This window comes from Corvus hawaiiensis, chromosome 3 (assembly GCF_020740725.1).
Source record: "Corvus hawaiiensis isolate bCorHaw1 chromosome 3, bCorHaw1.pri.cur, whole genome shotgun sequence".
Taxonomy (NCBI): domain Eukaryota; kingdom Metazoa; phylum Chordata; class Aves; order Passeriformes; family Corvidae; genus Corvus; species Corvus hawaiiensis.
This window is the reverse complement of record NC_063215.1, coordinates 18,538,166-18,557,194: the sequence shown is the minus strand read 5'-3', so window position 1 is coordinate 18,557,194 and position 19,029 is coordinate 18,538,166. Positions and strand designations below refer to the sequence as shown.

Genomic DNA, 19,029 nt, shown 5'->3' with positions numbered 1-19,029 from the left:
GGAATTTTAGAAGAACAGAAAGAGATAAAAGGGAAAAAACAAAAAAAGAAGAGCTCAAAGAATGAGACTGAGTGGAGAGATGGGAAACTAAATAAACATAAAATGACACAAAATCAATTAAGACCCCACAGAATAAAAGAGGAAATCAGAAGGGGCATGAAATAAGAATGGAGGTGGAAATGGATGAAGAAGAAAGCCAGTAAAGACACCAAGAATAGAAAAAGCACAAATGAGATTAAAGCCAGCAGTTTAGGTCTTAGGGAGTGGTTTTGGTGGTTTGTGGGGGATTTTTATGTCTGTATGTTTGGGGGTTGTTTTTGTTTGGTTTGTTTTTTTGTGGATTTTTTTTTTTACTTGTTTTTTTGTTTGTTTGTTTTGGTTTTTTTGGTAGTTGTTTTGGTGGGGGTTTTTTGGGGGGCGGGGTTGGTGGATTGGTTATTTTTTTAACTCAAGTGTATAAAGGAGTAAGATGAAAAGTGTAAGGACAAAACCATGGGTCTGAGAATGCAGAAAGCAGACTGAACTACATTTTAGAAAGCCAGCAATATTAATAATAAGGAAAGTGTGCTGTGTGTGAAAAAGTAATGGATGATGAAGCCTCACTACACAGCTCACTCATATTCTTCCTAAAGTCCAGTTTCTTTTGATAGGCACATGAAATTGAAGTTACTACTATTGTGGAGAAAAAAGTAATGTAGAACAATCCTTCAAAGCTTAAATTCTCAGTTTGCCATCTTGTTTTGTCACCCTTCTAGAATCTAAAGCAGGAATTGTTTTAATACTCTCAATGATGTTCAATACATAAAAAAGTTGATGCTACATTAAAAAACTCAATTTTTTTTTACACTCACACTTGATGCATCTACTCACACAGGGAATACGAGTAATGGAAGGAAGTTATCACCAGCCAGGAATACTTAATAGCTCACGTAGTTAATATTTGGTGTGCTATTTTCATTGCATATTGTAGATGGTACAGTTTATGGTAGGAAGTCACAAACATAAGCATAGACAAATCCTGTCCCAAAGAACTCCCAAAAGGAGGCAAATCAACAGCAATTGTAAGATATGTCACATGAATTAAGGAACATCTCTTCCAGAGATGATGTAGGAAGAACTTGTAGTAGTGTCAGGGCCTGATACCCATGATCCTACTGCAGCTCAGGCTAATGGCAGGGCTAAATTTCTTTTGGGAAAGAAACTACGAACCACATCTGGCCCTGTCTCTGCTGCATAGGCAATGCTGCATGGTGCTGACAAAGAATGTACTAATTCCTGCAGTGGGGCCGGAGCAAATATCCAGGAAGGGGTGGAGAGGAGTCTGAGCAAGAGGTACAACTGCTAAGGGACTGTGGCTGGTGGAAGAGGCCACAACAGATCAGTCGAATAGGGACCATGATGCACAGATCCCAACCGCCTGCTCTGAAAGAACTTGGTTGTAGACCAAGGGGCTGGAGATCAGAAAGGAGGCACAGGGGTGTCTAATTCATTAATCAAGAAGTTAAACAGTATTGTTAATCGGTGAAAAATTAAATTGATTGAAATTTCTTGACAGAGAACTGTTTTGTTGCCCATGACACCTGCACAGGCTTTACTTCCTCAATTTGCATGATGCTCAGGGTACAAACAGCAAAAACAGGGATTTACACAAGGCAAAGCTGAGCTGGGGCACTGATCAGTCCCTTTTGGCCAAGGTCTTGCTCCTTAAAACAGCTGATAAGAAAAAAAACGTAGACTAGTCTGTAGCTGGGCCTGTAATGGAGTAATCTCCTCCTAGAGAAAGTTTTTAAAACACCCACACTAAGGAATGCGGTGTCATCGTATTATAGGAATAAATGCAGGCAAGTGTAATGGCCTGAAGCAAGAGTGATCTATTGTATTGATCCCTAATGCACAGCTCTCGCTCTGAAGAACGGGTAAAGCAATAGGCTGTAATAGCCTGCTCTCAGCCTCCAGAGAGCAAGGAAAAGTCATTGTCAGGATTTATCTTTGGGAAGCAAAGAACTCATAACCAGCCCTGAGGGGTGAAAGGCAATCATACAAAGCCTATTGGTTACCTGATAATAAAAATGTGACGTTCCCAAATGTGCCAAATGATAGCCTGTTTCATACTAACAATATTATTCACTGGGGATTATGTGAAGTTTGTCCTCATTAAGGTCAGAGAATGGCCTATTTTTGCATGTCTGAAGGCAGGGAAGATGGTCTGGAGCAGCCTGAAGAATGAAAATATAACAGATGAAGGGCTGAGTTCAGCTCACAGCCACCTAGGTCTACAATAACGAGAGAGATGGAAAGAGAGCTGGAGGCTGCATATTTGAAATGTTTTTACATGTCATCTCTGTGACGCCTCTCTTAACCACAGCTGCCAGCTATGCCAGAGAGCTGGGCTTGTGGGGCGCATGATAACCATTGACTTTCCTAATGTGGTGCTCCTGTCAGCTTCCTGGAGAGCAGGTAATGCTCACTCTCCTCCACAGAAATACAGTGTTGGGATAACACGTGTGCTGTGCTAACTCTGGATTTTACATACCAGCATTTTATTTTCTGTGGAAGGCATAGAACTTTCTTCTCCTTCATCATATAAATCCTGTGTTGTCAAGGCGGCTGTATAAATCATTCCTGAAACTTCTGTTTGTGAAAGAGATTTTAATTTTGTCAATGGCAAACTACAGTAGTAATACAGTAGTAGGCGGCAAAACAAGCTAAGCATCCCCAAATTTTCAATGAAAGGCACCAGGGAAGCAAATGTTTACAGAAAATGGTGTTTAAATATGCTGAATATAATGATTCACAATAAACTATGTGCGTGTAAGCACACTGCATAGTGGTTCATACTTCAGAGATTAAAAGGCACAGTATATAACTGAGGATATGGAGTAGAGAGTTAGCTCTTTCATGCTTAAAAATGGTCCTCTAATGATGGATGTAGCAATACCTTCTTATAGGTCTCAAAAATGGCACTTTTTTCTTTTAATTTGAGGTCATAGTTAAGCCATTTTCACTTGAGACTTAAGCATGTCCTCAGCAGAGGCTCAGAAAGAGTTTGGTGAACACAGAAGTTTATGTGCAAAGTTGAGATCTACCTCTGAAGCTTCTGCTTAAGTGAATTGTACTGTTGGCTTTTTGGAGGTCAATGATGTAAGTAACCTCCACAAAACTAGACCTGTTGTATAAGACTTCAGTAATGTATTGTCTACATAGATTGAAGAAAAATCTGTTTTCCGTCCATCAAGTAAAGCTGTTAAATCAGATCACATCTGCTTCTATTTTTTTCCTTAGAGAGAATGGCATTCTTGTCACTGCTGCTAACAGAAAACAGTCCTGTTTTAATATGATTCTTCTTTTTGTTTACTTTTTGTATCAACAGGGGAGGCTGGAGAAAAGGGGGAGAAAGGTGCTCCAGGTCGTCCAGGAAGAGTTGGGCCTCCAGGAGAAAAAGGTAACTTTGTTAAAGAAGATGTTTTGAAAGTGATTCCTAAGAAAATCCTGCTTTTTCTTGTGAGATGATGATGATGATGGGAGTCCTCTCTCCCTTTGCTGGGTGACTAAATCACCCATGGCCATTTCTGTTTACTATTGTTGTGGTTTAACCCCAGCTAGCAGCTCAGCCCCATGTAGCCACTCACTCACTTCTGGTTTGGATGGGGGAGAGAATCAGAAGGGTAAAAGTGAGAAAACCAGTGGGTTGAGATAAAAACAGTTTAATAGGTAAAGCAAAGGCCATATGCACACAAGCAAAGCATAACAAGGAATTAATTCAGTGCTTCCCATGGACAGGCAGGTGTTCAGCCATCCCCAGGAGAGCAGGGCCCCATCATATGTAACAGTGACTTGGGAAGACAAATGCCATCACTCCAAACATCCCTCTGTTCCTTCTTCTTCCCCCAGCTTTACATACTGAGCACAATGCCATATGGTAGGGAATTTCCCTTGGGTCAGTTGGGGTCAGCTGTCCTGGCTGTGTCCCCTCCCAGCTTCTTGTGCACTCCCAGCATTCTTGTTGGTGGGGTGGGGTGATGAGCAGAAAATGCCTTAATCCTGTGCAACCACTGTTCAGCAATAATGAATATATTTCTGTGTTATCAACATTGCTTTGGTCACAAATCCCAAATATAGCACCCCCCGAGCTACAATGATAAAAACTAACTTTATTAACTTTACCCTAGCCAAAACCAGTACAACTTAATGCACTCAATTGTAGACTAAGTATTACTTTCTGGTCAAAAAGATATATTTTGGAAATAAAAAAAATCTTGCTTTTTCAGAAAGGTCTCTGTGAAGAAAAGCATCATAATGTCTTCTTCATAATTTGCCTTCTGCAAATGAAAACCTCATATTAGATCAAAGGAAAAAAAATCACAAGCCTCGATTTTCCTGTTTCTTTTTTTCTGTGAATTTGAACACTCACAACATCTTAATTAAAACCATTGAGGGAAGGCAGTAAACCATAATAGGCAGAGATGAACATGAGTGTTCCCACATTTTTTGGATATGTGAAAATGGTGATAAATTTGTTTGCATTGTAGTTCAAAAATATTTTGAGCTCTTGGAAGGAATGGTGCTCAGCAGTGTTCAATTATACAGCTGAGAGAAATGTAGCATTTCTGTCTTGCAGAAAATTCTGTCTTTCCACATTTGTTTTCCTCCTGAAGCAAGGAGGAAATCTGACCTTCATAAGTTTTCCAGGAGGTGTGTGTTCTGAAAAGTTCAAATTAGGAGTAGTCAAACCCTTTAATCTCAATATTGAAATTAAAGATTGACATTCCTGTCATGAGAAGGTTGGAGTTAGTTTTTACTGAACTGAGTTTACAGTCTTTCTTTCAAAGGAATTATAGAGATAATTTATACTTCCTTCTGATGATGCATGATCTGTTATGTTGTTCTTTTAGGCAGTTATGGAAGTGTGATACTGATTATCCTGGGACCAAAATCCATAGCTAGAGCTCTTCCTCTTACAATGCATTGAAAAAATTATAACTTCCATGAGGTGTGTGTGGTCAGTCAGTGTATTTCCCTTATGTAGATATACTTTCAAGGACGACTCTTAGAAAAAAAAAATTGGAAACTAAAATTTCAGCTCTTGCAAGGCTATGCAGCATGAAGTGAATTATGACAGAATAATTTAGGTTAAAAGGTTGTAAAGAGCTCATCTAGTCCAATCTCTGCTTTAAACAGGGCAGATTTCAATATCAGAGCAGGTTGCTCAGGGCCTCGTGCAGTAGACTTGTGAAAATGTCCAAGGATGGAGATTCCACATACTTTTTTAATCAGTCTGTTTCGCTGTTGTCATCGTGAAAGACCTGTTGTAGCTTGTAATCATTGCATCTTGCCCTTTCTCTGTGTGTCTCTGACAAGAAAACGCTGCATCTTTTCTGGAAACTGCTTGTAAGTAGTGGAAGACTGTAATTAACTCCTCCCTTACCTTTCTGTATTCCAAGCTAAATAAAACCATCTTCCTCAGCTGGACTTCCATTTGCCTTTCATGTATGAGGGCCCAAAAATCTCTGGGTCCTTTTATGCAAAGGAGTTTTTTTACCCATTGGCCAGACTTCATCAATGCATCACAGGTGAGGAACTTAGGATCTGGCTGAACCCATGATATTCCTGTCAACACATTTCTGCAGCTTGTTGAGCTCCTCCTGACTGGCAGGGCTGTCCTCCAGTGCACCAACCATTCCTGCCAGCATGGAGCATTTTCTACTTCTTGCTCCCTTTCGGTGGTGAAGGACTGGTTCTCGAGGAATGTCACTCATTAGCAGCTGCTGCTTAGACTTTGGCAGCCTTGCAGCAGCACCAGCCAGCGCTCTCAGCATCCTTGAATGCCCTGTGGGCAGGACCAAGGGCTTGTGTAGATCCAGGTGAAGTAGTCCCTCATTCAATCGTCTGCTGCCATGAGCAGCTTGTCCTCCCCAGATCTTTGCTACCAGACATGCAGAACTGGGAGACCAGAGAGCAGACCTTGCCAGCAGAGACAAAGGCAAAGAGAGCACTCAGTGCCTCAGCCTTCTCTGTGTCCTTTGGCATGAGGTTGTCTTGACAACTTCTTGAGAACCTCTCTCATCACGCTGTCTTGCATGTTTCTCTATCTTGGCATTTTGTCATGTCACTTCAAAATGCTTTGGACCATGTGAGATGTGGAAGTACTCTTTTTCATTCAGGCCAATCCATGATGTAGCATTTAATTTATTTATTTTTTTCTGTAAAATTGCATTTGTTTAAAATATAGTTATCATAAGGTATGCTTGATTAATGCTAATAACAGTGGTAATTTTCTAGTTTTCCATACCTCCAAAAATCCAAAATTCTGATGAAACTGAAAGAAGAAACACTGAAGTGGAACACACTGCAAGAAAACATACATGAAACAGAAAAGAGATTAAATAAAATTGAATATTAATACATACTATATAGGTATTTTGCCAGGTAGTACTTTCAACTAAATACAGGCAAAATTTCTAACTACTTCTGTAGCAACATGTTTTTTCTGCTTTTTTTTTTGCATCCAGAAATTTCTACAAAAAACCTTGTTTAAAATAAATTCTAACTAACTACTCTTTTCATTAATGCTGTACATTTTGTAGATATTTGTCTTCATCAACTCCTTTCCACAAATGCTTCATCAAAGAAAAAAACATAGTTACCTTAAAACAAATTTGGATTATATGGCACCATATTTCATCATGGTACTATATTCAGTATACTTTGAATGTCACAGTGTTGACTCAATAAGCAAACAGACTTCACAGATGTAATTTCTAGTCTGTAGAAAGGGCACAGAAGAATATGCAACTTTGACCTGGAAAAACCTTTCAGTCTCCTGACCTTTCAGTCTCTGGTTAACCTCCACAGACTGTATGTAGTGTGCAGACCTGTAGGTAAGTTCATGCATAAATACTTTTCTAGACTCTCAAGCTGCATGAGACTGAGTGTATTCTCTTCCAGCAGATCAAGGATTTTCCCATTTCTTATCCAGAAGATGGAATGTTGAGGCAAAAATAAAATATAACAATATGCTTGGCAAAAATCATTGTTCCTTCACTTTGCATTTGCCCCTAAAAACACCCATGGATAGTCACAGCAGCCCTGCTTCTATGCAGTAGTCTGTTAAATTTCAGTCAGTGTTAGCATGTATTTGACCACTTGTATTTCTCTTGAAGCCCGATGATTTTTGTCCTGGTCTAATACTTGGCTCCTTCTGTTGATGCAAGCTGCTAAATTTAATTTTATTTTTCTCCTCTTTGAGTAAGTGATGGTATACATGAGGGAGAAACTGTAATCCTTCTGCAACATTTGTAGAGTTTTCTACTTTTGGTCTTACTTTACAGAATCACACTAATCTTTTTTCTTTTACTTCTTTTTCTTTCCTCTTTCTTTGTTTCATTTCTCTAGCAAGTCCATCTAAGAAAATGTGTTTAGTTTATTTGAATTCCATAGGTACATAATAACCATAAGGTAACTTGCAAAAGAAACTATCTTCTTATGGCGTATTTGACCCGAAATGAACAGCTCAAGATAAGAAAGTGCAGCGAATGTTTTTATCATATCCTTTCCTCATGATATTTTCAGATTTGGGTAATTCAGAAGCAGATAAACATGAAAACTTTCTGGTGCTTACCTGAAATAAATCTCATTCTGGCTGTCCTGATGCTTCAGGGTGACATCAGACATACTGATGTCTTTGGGTGTTGATTAAGGTTAAATTCCACTTACTTTCCTCATTGCTTTTAATTAATTGTATAGGTCAATTATGATGCATAGCATGTCAGCAGAATATGAAGCTGTGTTGGCCTTATGTAAAGTTTGGGGCATGGGTCGAGTACAATGGCTGTTTCAGATGAAAGCAGTGTGTACTGCAGCACAAGTTTTGGAGTGTGAAGTTCACAGAATTAACTTTCTTCATTTGCTCTGATGGCTGTGCTGTGCTCTCCCATGTTGGGAGTAAACTCAGTTATTTAACTAAGTCATGGTGCAGTCTGTGAGGCTGTAACTTCCATGTATTCAAATTCTGCACGGATAGCTCAGTAACAATACAGTCCTGTGAATATTCCCAGAGTACTTTACAGCAATCTAAATAAGGAGGGGAAGGTGAATTTACACTTGGAATGTGACATCAAAGGAACATTAAAAATATGTTCTTCAAGATATTTCAATTTTCTTAGAGCCATAACCATTTAAAATAGATATTATTTTAGTATTTTAATTTCAGCCTTTATACATTGTACTTAATTTATGTACAACTATAATGGTATGTGAAGCAGAGTCACATACTGTTCTTGAGCTTGGAACTCAACTGTCTCTACCTTTGCAGTGTGAGCACAGTGATTTTGGCTTTTGCCAGCTAACACTTTCCCAGGCAATTCCTGGGCATATTTTGGGAGCTAACACAAATGAGCAGCTTGCGAGATTATTCTGGCTTGAAGAGTACAACAATTTAGTATCATGCAGTGTACCATTCTTGGCCACCTGGTTCCCAGTTCCAGGGAACAGTCCCAGGCATTTAGTTTACTAATACAGGCACAACCTCTTAAGTAGAAGAGAAGACTCATTAGTTTAATTGGATTGGAGCCAGAGCGCTCAGTCATTTGTATAATCAAATTCTAAAAAGATGTAATAATATCTTAATTTATATTTTATTATTACTGATTGCTCATTAATATGTAATCAATCAATCCTTTGCATTTCTGAGTCTATTTCTACATGAATTTATTGCTCACTAAGGAGTGCTGCAGGCAGTATTCCATGTAAAAGTCCTGACATTGACAGTTGTTAATTCACAAAGTGGGTATCTGGTTCAAAACTGTCTTTCAGTTTCACCTGAACTCAATAGGATTTTGAGAAAATCCTGCTAAACTGAGTGGGCAAAAAGATGGCAGATGGGCTTCAGTGTAAATAAATATATTACCTAGGGACATTAGGGATGCATGATTTAATCCATACTTAAATGATGCCAAACCCCAAAACTGTCACTTAAAACTCAAGAACTGCTCTGAAGTCATTAGCAGGAGTCCCAAGGCCAACAGAACACTGCCCGTCATCACAAAAGGATGACAAAAGAACAAAGAACAAAACAGGAAGCTTCTTTTTGCAGCTGATTTTGTTCTGTACAAAAGCCTGACATGCTCTGTCTCAAGTAATGAATGTGCTTCTGGTCTCTGTCTCTCAAGAAGGACTTGAGAGGTTAGAGACGGGCACCAAAAATGTGAGAAAGAGGAGCTGCCTCATAAGGAAAAACTGGACAGGCTGAGACTCTCTGAGAGTAGTCTGAGGAGGTTATAATCAAGGTTACAGAATCACCAGATCCCATCACACCTGAACTAGGAGGGACTCTCTGAAGCTGCTGGGGACAGATCCTGCAATTCTATCTGCAAAGGACTGCAGATAGTGGCTGGGGTTGTGGGATCTTCCAGTACTGCCCCTTCTGCTGCCACCACAGGAAACAAAGTCTTGGCCTGGAGGGACCACTGGTCTGAAGAAGCTTGGTATTATGTTGTTAACATAATTCTAGCAAGACAGTGTTTCATGAGGGCAGTTATTTCTCTTTGTTTGCCTCTGAATAGAAGCCTCCATTCAGGAACGTACCGTACTATTTTGATTTTTGTTTTGAATGTACTTTTAAATCCTTTAAACTTTTCTGCTGCCTTCCTAGACTGTTTTTTTTCCTCACTATTTTTAGTTTCCTTTGCAAATATTCTAACTATTCTGATTTCTAGTCAGTATAGATTGATAATAGTTTACTCTTTTTTTTCCTCCTGTTTTTTATGTAAAGCTTTTAAAGTTTCACTTTGTCATTATGATACCTGTCTAACATGAGTGGGATGGATCACTACTGAGAGGTGCTTATTTTTCCATTGCCTACCATGGGAGTTCAGATAAATATCTTAGACTAAAAACCCTAACTTTAAGATGGCTAATGCTGGGTGAAATTGATTTCCCTCAACTATATAAAATGCCACCTGTGATTATGCACTGTTCATTCATATAAGAATATCTGTTTAACATTGTTGGTGACACGGACAGTGGGATCGAGGACACCCTCAGTGAGTTTGCCAATGCTACCAAGCTGTGTGGCATGGTCAACATGCTGGAGGGAAGGAATGCCACCTAGAGGGACCTGGACAGGCTGGAGGTGGGCCCATGAAGTTCAAGAAGACCAAGTGCAAGGTCCTGCAGCTGGGTTGGGGCAATCTCAAGCACAAATACAGACTGGGCAGAGAATGGATTGAGAGCAGCCTGGAGGTGAAGGACTTGGGGGTGTTGGTTGAAGAGAAGCTTAACATGAGCCAGCCATATGCCCTTGCAGCCCAGAAATCCAACCACACCTTGGGCTGCACCAACAGCCGTGTGGATAGCAGACTGAGGGAAGTGATTCTCCCACTTTACTCTGCTCTCATGAGAACCCCAGCTAGTGTGCTGCATCCAGCTCCGGGACCCCCAACATAAAATGGACATGGACCTGCTGGGGCAAGTCCAGAGGAGGGCCACAAAGATGATCAGAGGGATGGGGCACCTCTGCCTTGAAGACAGGCTGAGAGAGTTGGGCTTCTTCAACATGCAGAAGAGAAGGCTCCAGGGAGACCTTAGAGCACCTTCCAGTAAAGGGACCTACAAGACAGCTGGAAAGGGATATTTTACAAGGGCATGTAATAATAGGACAGGGAAGAATGGCTTTAAACTGAAAGAGGTCAGGTTTAGATTAGATATAAGAAATTAGATATTAGAAATTCTTTACTATGAGGATGGTGAAACACTGGAACAAGTTTCCCAGAGAAGCTTTGCATGCTCCATCCTTCAAAGAGTGTTCAAGGGCACGTTGGATGGGGCCCTGAATAACCTTGTGTAGTGGAAGGTGTCCCTGCCCATGGAAGGGGGTTGGTACTAGAGGGTCTATGTAACTTACTGTAGCCACTGTTCCCTCACCAATCGCCGACCTTCATTGGAGTGGATAATTCAGATTTTTCAGAGTAAAGCAGTTCTGTAGCCTGTTGACATATTTGGAATTTTCTGATTTCCAGTTGCCAATAGTTTTTTAAAAATGAAGTGTCCTGAATGTAAATTACTACTACAGCATCATTATATCCTTTAAAAAGATCATTCTCATTCAAGTCAGGCTAGCTAGTTGCATTGGGAATGCTGACTGCTGCAAGACTATCGAGGTACATAGGGGGAAAGACTTTTTAATCTTCATCTGTCTCTTATGTTCTTTTTCTAAGTATCTGCAGATTGCTGTCAAAGATGGCACTAGATTCAAGAGGCCTTTGGTGTGGTTTGGTACACTTCTACTTTCCTTGTTAGGTAGGTGTCTGTGATGTCCTCTATGTCAAATCATGAATTTGATTTGATTTGTCTTAAAATCCTTAAGTTTGGAAAGAAAACTACTACTCTCTTCTTTTTAACATGATTCAATTAAATTTGTCTTGTGACATGGTGAATTTGAGTTTCTGCTAGATTTGTCCTGTTGATGCCTTTTTCTTTTTCTAGGTAGTTTTATATCTTCTCGTCTGTTACAACTAATCCTGAAGAGATTGTCCATACTGTATGACCTCCATTTATAGTACTGCACAGAGTCAAACCCCTCATTTTTTCACTTGTTTTGCAGCCCACCATTCATCTCTGGAATTTTATTTCTTCTCTTGCTTGTGGGCCTGAAAAAGCCACCAAGAAGATCACTTAGAATTTCCTTCTCTTCAGTTCCTTCCCAAATCCTTTAAATCTTCTTTAATTGGTTCCAATGTATACCACCTTCATCTGAGAGATGACAAATGACTTTCTTCAGTTCTCTATTCAAACTTTGTGTTTGATTTCCTACTTTTGGTCTATGGAGACTTAATTTCTTTTATTATCCCCATTTCTTTCCAGCTATCACTTCCTGATTTCATTAAGACTCCTCAGACTGCATTTTTGACAACCATAGGGCCCCTAAAAAGGGCTTTACAAAAGGTATTAAAACTTCTGAAACCCTGAAGGCAGATGGGTCTCTCTTGGAACTTTGTGATTTATTTTGCAGAAGAAGCAGAATAAGCAAGCTCCTGGAGTGGAAGCAGGGGTTAGTCACTGTAAGAGAAACCCAAATGTGAACAGTTCTTTTAATGAGCAAAGGAGGTTTAATGTATGTCTTCATTGCTTGAGATAACACACTTTACTTCTGAGCAGAGCACATAGGTTTTACTGGCTGTGACTGAGAAGCAGTTCATTTTCTGGAAGTTTTTGTGAGAAAGAAAATGAAAAAAAATTTGTATTTTATTTTATTTATGCATTAGATCTATGAGTTTATTTAATTTCAGCCTGAAATCTGAAAGGTGTCTCAGCCTGAAAAGAGAAAGCATTCAAACACCTGATAATCTGTAATGGTAATCCCAATTCATTAATATACAAAGCAAGAGACATAATTTTCAGAGCAACTTGATTGACTGATTACACGCTGGTACTTCCAGTAGGAGTAGGTAAGAGAAAAATATTTTTGGTTTCTAGTGAAAGCCAGTGTCCAGTAGTGTCTGAATTTGATACTTATTAGAAACAAAGGAAAATCATTGGTTGTAGGATTTGCCAATAATTAATTAGACCAACAAACCACACACATCTGGCTTCTCTCAGTTTAGAGGAAATTGTTTCTTTCTGGCTCACGCCATCAAGTGACAAGAGTTGCTTGAGACTTCATGAAGTAATAGAGATGACATCTCTTAGCCTAGCAGTGGTCGGTTTATATCCTGAAACTTGTTGTTGATTTCACTTTTAAGTTAAAGGTAATGACAAAATGGGTCATGAAATTATCCAGCTTTCAAAAATACGTACGTCTGTCCAGATGCAGTAGCAACAGGGGGCAACAGATCTTCAGTTTTCATAGATCCAAAACTGAGGCTGAGCTATGACAATTTGCACAAGACCAATTGCTGGATCCTTATGGTAGATTTTCCTCCTAGCTTGTCTCATTGTTTCCTTGCACCTGTGTAGTCGAACAGTGCATGGCAGATGTTGCTTTGAGCAAAGAAGCAATCTTTTCAACAATCATTGAGAACAACGTTGTCAATATTTCCTAAAGCAGTCTTGGTCTTGGATTTCTGCAGGACAGGAGCCTCAGAAGGCATTCGTCCCTGTAGTCCCTCCATACCCACTCTCCTTTAATAGTGTGGTAGAGTGGGAAACCTATCTCATATGACAGTATTTATATTGTATAAGTAAGTCATTAGGCCAAAGCCGGCCCTCAGTTACAGTGGATTCACTGTCTGAGATGAAATGTCAATTGTGTTTGGATCCTTTAAGTCTTCTCAACTCCATGATAGTTTTAATCTGCTGATCCTTGTTTGAATGCAACATCCCCTCTTCTGCATTTTCAATATAATTCTGTCATGATCACTTGAAAGAAGTTTGCAAAAGCTTTCCCAGTGGTTTTCAGCCAAGGGCTGTTGGCAATTACACCTTCATGCCTTGTTAATGTCAATTGTTTAGCAAAGATAAAATCCCTGTCTAGGTTGCTATACATAAGTTCTTCACACGGATTGAGCTGGACTTCAGGAGTTCAATGAATATTTGGGATTTAGCATGGTTTTGTTCATTGTAAAAACTGATGCTGCAAACAGTAGAATCTGAATGAATCAGGCTACATTGCTACCTTGTGCCTTTCATCTTTCTGTTATGTGTAGGAGAAATGGGGGACAAAGGACAGAAAGGCAGCATAGGACGGCATGGAAAAATTGGTCCTATTGGTTCAAAAGGTATGTTTAATTCAATTGTTTCTCCATTTGTGTTTCAGGTGAAAAATGTGTGATCATTTATGTTTGAATAAAAATTTAGGGGCTTGAAAAATGGCTAACAACTCTCAGAGTTTACCTTAGTAGGAATTTTCTCATGCTGTAGTCAGCCAGGTCACTGGGATCTCTCAACCAGCTACCTTTTGCTGTGACAGCAGTATATGTAGTCTTAAAGCACCATGAGTATCATGGTTTGTGGGTAAATAAAGAACTTTGCATTGTCACACAAGTGTGGACAGTTAAGAAAGCAGATGGGAAGATGTGCTGTACTTTGGCAGACTTTCAAGAGCCAGAAGATGTGTTTTCTTATGTTGATTACTCCATAGGCTTCCTACGTGACTTTGGTTAAGTCGTTTGGTCCAGTTTGCCTAAGCATCTAGATTAGGATTCGAAATTTAGGCATATCCAGCTCTTTTCCCTCTAGAGCATCTGAATTTACTGGTTCTGTGAAGTTTATGAATGTCAAGAAGTGGATGTTGGTAGGTATTATTTGGGTTCAAGTTTCATAGCTTTGACTAGCCTTTGTTGTGGAATGACTAGGACAGAAAAATCTTTATTTTTGCTTGGGCATATTTCTACTTTCCACATTTGAATTTTACTAGAGAAAAAATAAGTAAGTGCTAAATGAACTATTGACAGAAAAGGCTGCATTAACACTATGTTATTTTTCATGTCTTCAGGTGAAAAAGGAGATAATGGTGACATAGGACCACCAGGTCCTAATGGTGATCCAGGTAATCCATAACACACCTTGTTTATGTGAAAGACTTTTCATCACTAAAAATACATCTGTTTACATACTGGGGGAAATAATGAATTATTTTTGCATAGGTACTGTAGTATTTCACTGTGATATTTTCAAATGACTTAAAATCACTGAAGTTGCAGTAGTTGCTGGACTTGTAGTGTATGTGCTAAAACAGTACCTCATACCTTCTCAGAGGAGCAATCTCTCCAGAAGCCTAGTGGGAACTGAAGGCAAAGGAGCATCTCTGCATATCTCGCTCGGTCTTCCAGTCAACACAAAGGAGCAGGCTGGATGCTCCTGCCCCTCCATGAATTACTGATATAGGAGCAGATTGTCAAGAATACAGATCACAGAATCACAGAATGGGTCAGGTTGGAAGGGACCACAGTGGGTCATCCGGTCCAACCTCTGCTCAAGCAGGGCCATCCTACAGCACACTGCACAGGATTGTGTCCTGGCAGTTCTTGAATATCTCCAGTGAGGAAGACTCCACAGCCTCTCTGGGTAATTTGTTCCACTTCTCAGTCACCTGCACAGTAAAGTTCTTCCTCATGTTCAGGTGGAACTTCTTGCACATCAGTTTCTGCCCATTGCCTCCTGTCTTGTTGCTTGGCACCAGCAAGCACAGCCTGGCTCCAGCTTCCTGTCACCCCCTCTCTCTAGGTTCTTATATGGAGGTATATGGATCTTCCAGGGGTATATAGATGTTCTAGAGAAACAGCCTAGCATAAGAAGTGTAAGCCTTGCAAGAGTGGCAGGTTCAGAGTTGACTGAATTCATTCTTTCCTGGCAGAGTGCATTGGAGGTGCACGGATTAGATTTCTCATGAGAACATAATTTGTCACTCTCATTCTTGAGCCAGCATGCCATGCACCTGGCCAGCATGCACAGTTTTGCAGGGCAAGTACCCTGTGCTTATACTGGCTTAGACAACTGAGCTGAGTAATTGGGTAGTCCAATGCAGATTTTAGTAATTACATACAGAACTGCAAGCTGTAATAAATGCAAACTGTAATTGATCCTCATTTTGAGGTTTGTGGTCAAAGATATAACAATTACCCTTTTAGTATTCACATTCAGATTATCTTTGTCAAACCTCTACCATTTTGGGTTACTAGATGATTTTCTATTGTTTAATTTTATTGTCAGAAGTATTGCAAATTCTGTCATTTCAAAAACAGAGAACTGCATTTTGCAGGTAATTTTGTGGTTGGAATTTTGGATCTGCTGTGTTATGTTCCTTGTGAAGAACTCACAAGTTTTTTGCTGTGAAAGAAGTCTTTGAGAAAACTAAAGAAAATAATTTTATTGAAAATGGAAATTTTTGGTAAATGTTTTTAGTTAAAAAATATTGTGGTTTTTTTGCAGAGAATATCCATCTCTGTTTAGGTTAGTGCTAATTATTCAGGGCTGAAGATTTGTGGGAAGTGCACTGAGCTGTTCTGCACAGGCCCAGACACCCCTGAGAATCATATAATGGTGCAGGATAGAGAAGGCTCTAATTTTCTGTCTGTTATTTGCAAGACAGCTTTCTCCAGGGCTGCCATGCTGGACCTTTTTCATAAAATTGTTGACATAATTGTTGAAATTAAGTAGCTTTTTGATTTGGGTGTATCTGTATCATTTCACAGGCATCCCTTGTGAGTGCAGTCAGCTAAGGAAGGCTATTGGAGAAATGGATATTCAAGTAGCCCAGCTGACGACAGAACTAAAATTCATAAAAAATGGTAGGTTAATTTTGTATAACAGTTTTCCTTTCTTGTTGCCTCATTTTGTCGGTGTAATCACTCGTAGAGAGTGTCACCGTTCCAGATCTGATTTGTGAAGCTATTTTGGGGTGTGCAGTGACTTGGTTTATAGAAATGCGAGTGCTCACTTTTCAGCACTGCCCTCCCCCGCAGCTGTCGCCGGCGTGCGTGAGACAGATAATAAGATCTATCTGCTGGTGAAGGAGGAGAAGAGGTACAAGGAAGCCCAGCTGTACTGCCACGGAAGAGGAGGGACGCTGAGCATGCCCAAGGATGAGACTGCCAACAACCTGATTGCCTCGTACATCAACCAAGCTGGGCTCACCAGGGTCTTCATTGGGATTAACGACCTGGAGAAAGAGGGGAATTTTGTCTATTCTGACCGGTCACCCATGCAGACCTTCAACAAATGGCGCAGTGGGGAGCCCAACAATGCTTACGACGAGGAGGACTGTGTGGAGATGGTAGCATCCGGAGGCTGGAATGATGTAGCTTGTCACATTACCATGTATTTTGTATGCGAATTTGACAAAGAAAATGTCTAAGCTACTCTGCTCTTTATTTTAAGAAAAATGTTTAAGACAATTGTACAAGTTACTCCATGTTTGTAGAGTACAAGTGGAATTTTGCAAGCATGCGGCATCGGTGTTGTACAGCTGTAAATACAGTTTAGGTATTTCAAGTATCAGTGTTTACCCTTCAGAAGGGAAGAGCAGTAATAAGACATAGCTTGGTTGGGGTTTTTTAATGTAGGAAAATATATCTATTTAGATAAAAATGCGCTTTGGGGCTAAATTTTGCCCTTACAACAGTTAACAAATGTGATTACATGACTGTAAGGGAAGACAGAATTTGGCCTCTTGTTGTTAGAATGATTAGAATTAGATTCCTGATATTCTTTTAGCTTAGTAAAATTTGTAGTTATAAATGCTAATTACTTGTAGTGCTACAGGGATATTTTGGCAACAAGAGAAATATTTTGCATACTCCAGTTAATAAGTACAAATATTACTGTAGGTTTTTTGAATGTTACACCTTTTTTAAAAAAAATACAAACAGGCCAAAGCAAACCAACAAATCAGGATGCCTACCAATTTTGTAATGTTTCTTTATTAAACTGTTCACAGATGTATGAACAAAAAGCATTAAAGTAAACTGATTTTTAATGGTGAGGGAGGCCAAAGTCGAGTGAAAGGTGTCCCTGCCCATGGCAGGGGGTTGGAACTAAGTAATCTTTAAGGTCTCTTCCGACCCAAACTACTCTATGATTCCATGATTCTATGATAGGAAATTTCTCATATTTTAGTACATAAAGAGAGTTTCCATCCAGATAGTGTTTTGGGGTTGGCTAGAAGTAAAAGTAAGAATTCGATTTTCTGCATTCCTTAGTTGAAAATGATTCAGTGCATGAAGTATTTCAGACCGCAAATAATTCCCTAAAGTAAACGTTTCACATTTTTATAAGATAATCTTAGTGCATCTTGTTACAAAACAAGCAAAATACCAGCCCTCCACAATTTAAGGCAGACTTCATATATATGCAATTAAGCTCGTGAAAACATGTTAGCTATCAGTTCCTTTTGATAAGAAAACAGCTTACATGTTTTGCACAGATTGTAATCCCCTGAAAAGCAGGAAAGTTTCTGAAATTTTTCTGATTATGTATATAGCAGTAATAAATAACTTTGCACAAATAATTTATGTACCAAATTTACAATTGCATGTGATGGAAAATGTGATGTATATTTAAAAAAAACCCCAGCATAATTTCACAAAAAAAAAAGATGCATTACATCAGCTCTTCACAGGAGCCAGTTGCATGCCACCTCATCTCACTGTTAGACATAGCAAAATTGACAAAATTTGCAAAATCTCTGACTGCATTTCTTTAGGAATACCTTGCATGTGGTAACCACTGGACTCTGCCTAGCAGGCTGCTGCTCCCTGAGAGCTCAGCGAGGATTTCCTAGGGCCATGCGATTGATCGCATCCTGGAGTCCATTTTGGACAGCCCCGCGACCTGGCTCCGGCAGCCAGCAGCGTTACAACGCAGTGGTGGTAAAGAAGGTAGAGAAGGGTCTCTCACGAGGGTTTGAGATGGCTTTAATCACATCTTGTCCCTGCGATGTTCAGAGGTAGAGAGACAACGTGGGGTGTGGGGTGGTTTTGTCAGGGGCCCAGGGGAGGTCCCTGGGCGGGGTTGGGGTACAGGAGCAAATAGGGAGAAACCGAGGGAGTGGCCAGGGCTAGGGCAGGGAACAAGGGGAACATACAGAATCAGGGGGTCAACAGGCCGTCACACTTGCACAGTGTTTTAAGATGATTTTTAAGGATAAATGATCCTTGTGTAACATTCTGATCAAAATGGATATCTGATCATTATGGGAGATTGGTCTATAGGATATCCACAGTGGATATGGCATGTGGTCCCCGAGATTTCCATACAACAAGGCAAAACCAACTCGTATCACATCTGCTGTGCTGTGGCATATAAACAATCAATGGCCATACAGTGCTGTTCATATCCACAGACTCTGACATTATTTGATTTATATACCTAAGAGAACAAACCATTTTGCTTGCTATATTTACTCTGTAAATCTCAATCCTTTATATATATATATATATATATATATGTTAGCTATTAATTTTGAAGATTGCTAGCAGTACTATAGTATCCTATAGTATTTGTTTATCAGCCCAGCTCCAGAGCAATCGCTCGAAATGAATGGGTCCTTTGATGGCTTTACTTTCTTTTAATAAAGATAGGTATGATACCTGTGTG

At 39.7% G+C, this 19,029-nt stretch overlaps 1 protein-coding gene across 6 annotated transcripts in view; it reads left to right on the top strand.

The window, feature by feature from the left end:
* The window catches only part of COLEC11 (collectin subfamily member 11), a 47,177-nt gene extending 29,236 nt beyond the window's left edge, over nt 1-17,941 (top strand). For 5 of the 6 annotated variants that reach the window (XM_048296848.1, XM_048296845.1, XM_048296849.1 and 2 more), the window contains exons 3-7: nt 3,371-3,442; nt 13,641-13,712; nt 14,429-14,482; nt 16,128-16,223; nt 16,380-17,941. In XM_048296848.1, coding sequence (XP_048152805.1) covers nt 3,371-3,442; nt 13,641-13,712; nt 14,429-14,482; nt 16,128-16,223; nt 16,380-16,789 — 704 coding nt within the window. In that variant the 3' untranslated portion in view covers nt 16,790-17,941. The remainder of the gene's footprint in view (nt 1-3,370; nt 3,443-13,640; nt 13,713-14,428; nt 14,483-16,127; nt 16,224-16,379) is intronic. The other variant, XM_048296850.1, reaches the window with a different exon arrangement.
* Nucleotides 17,942-19,029: the final 1,088 nt, after the last annotated feature.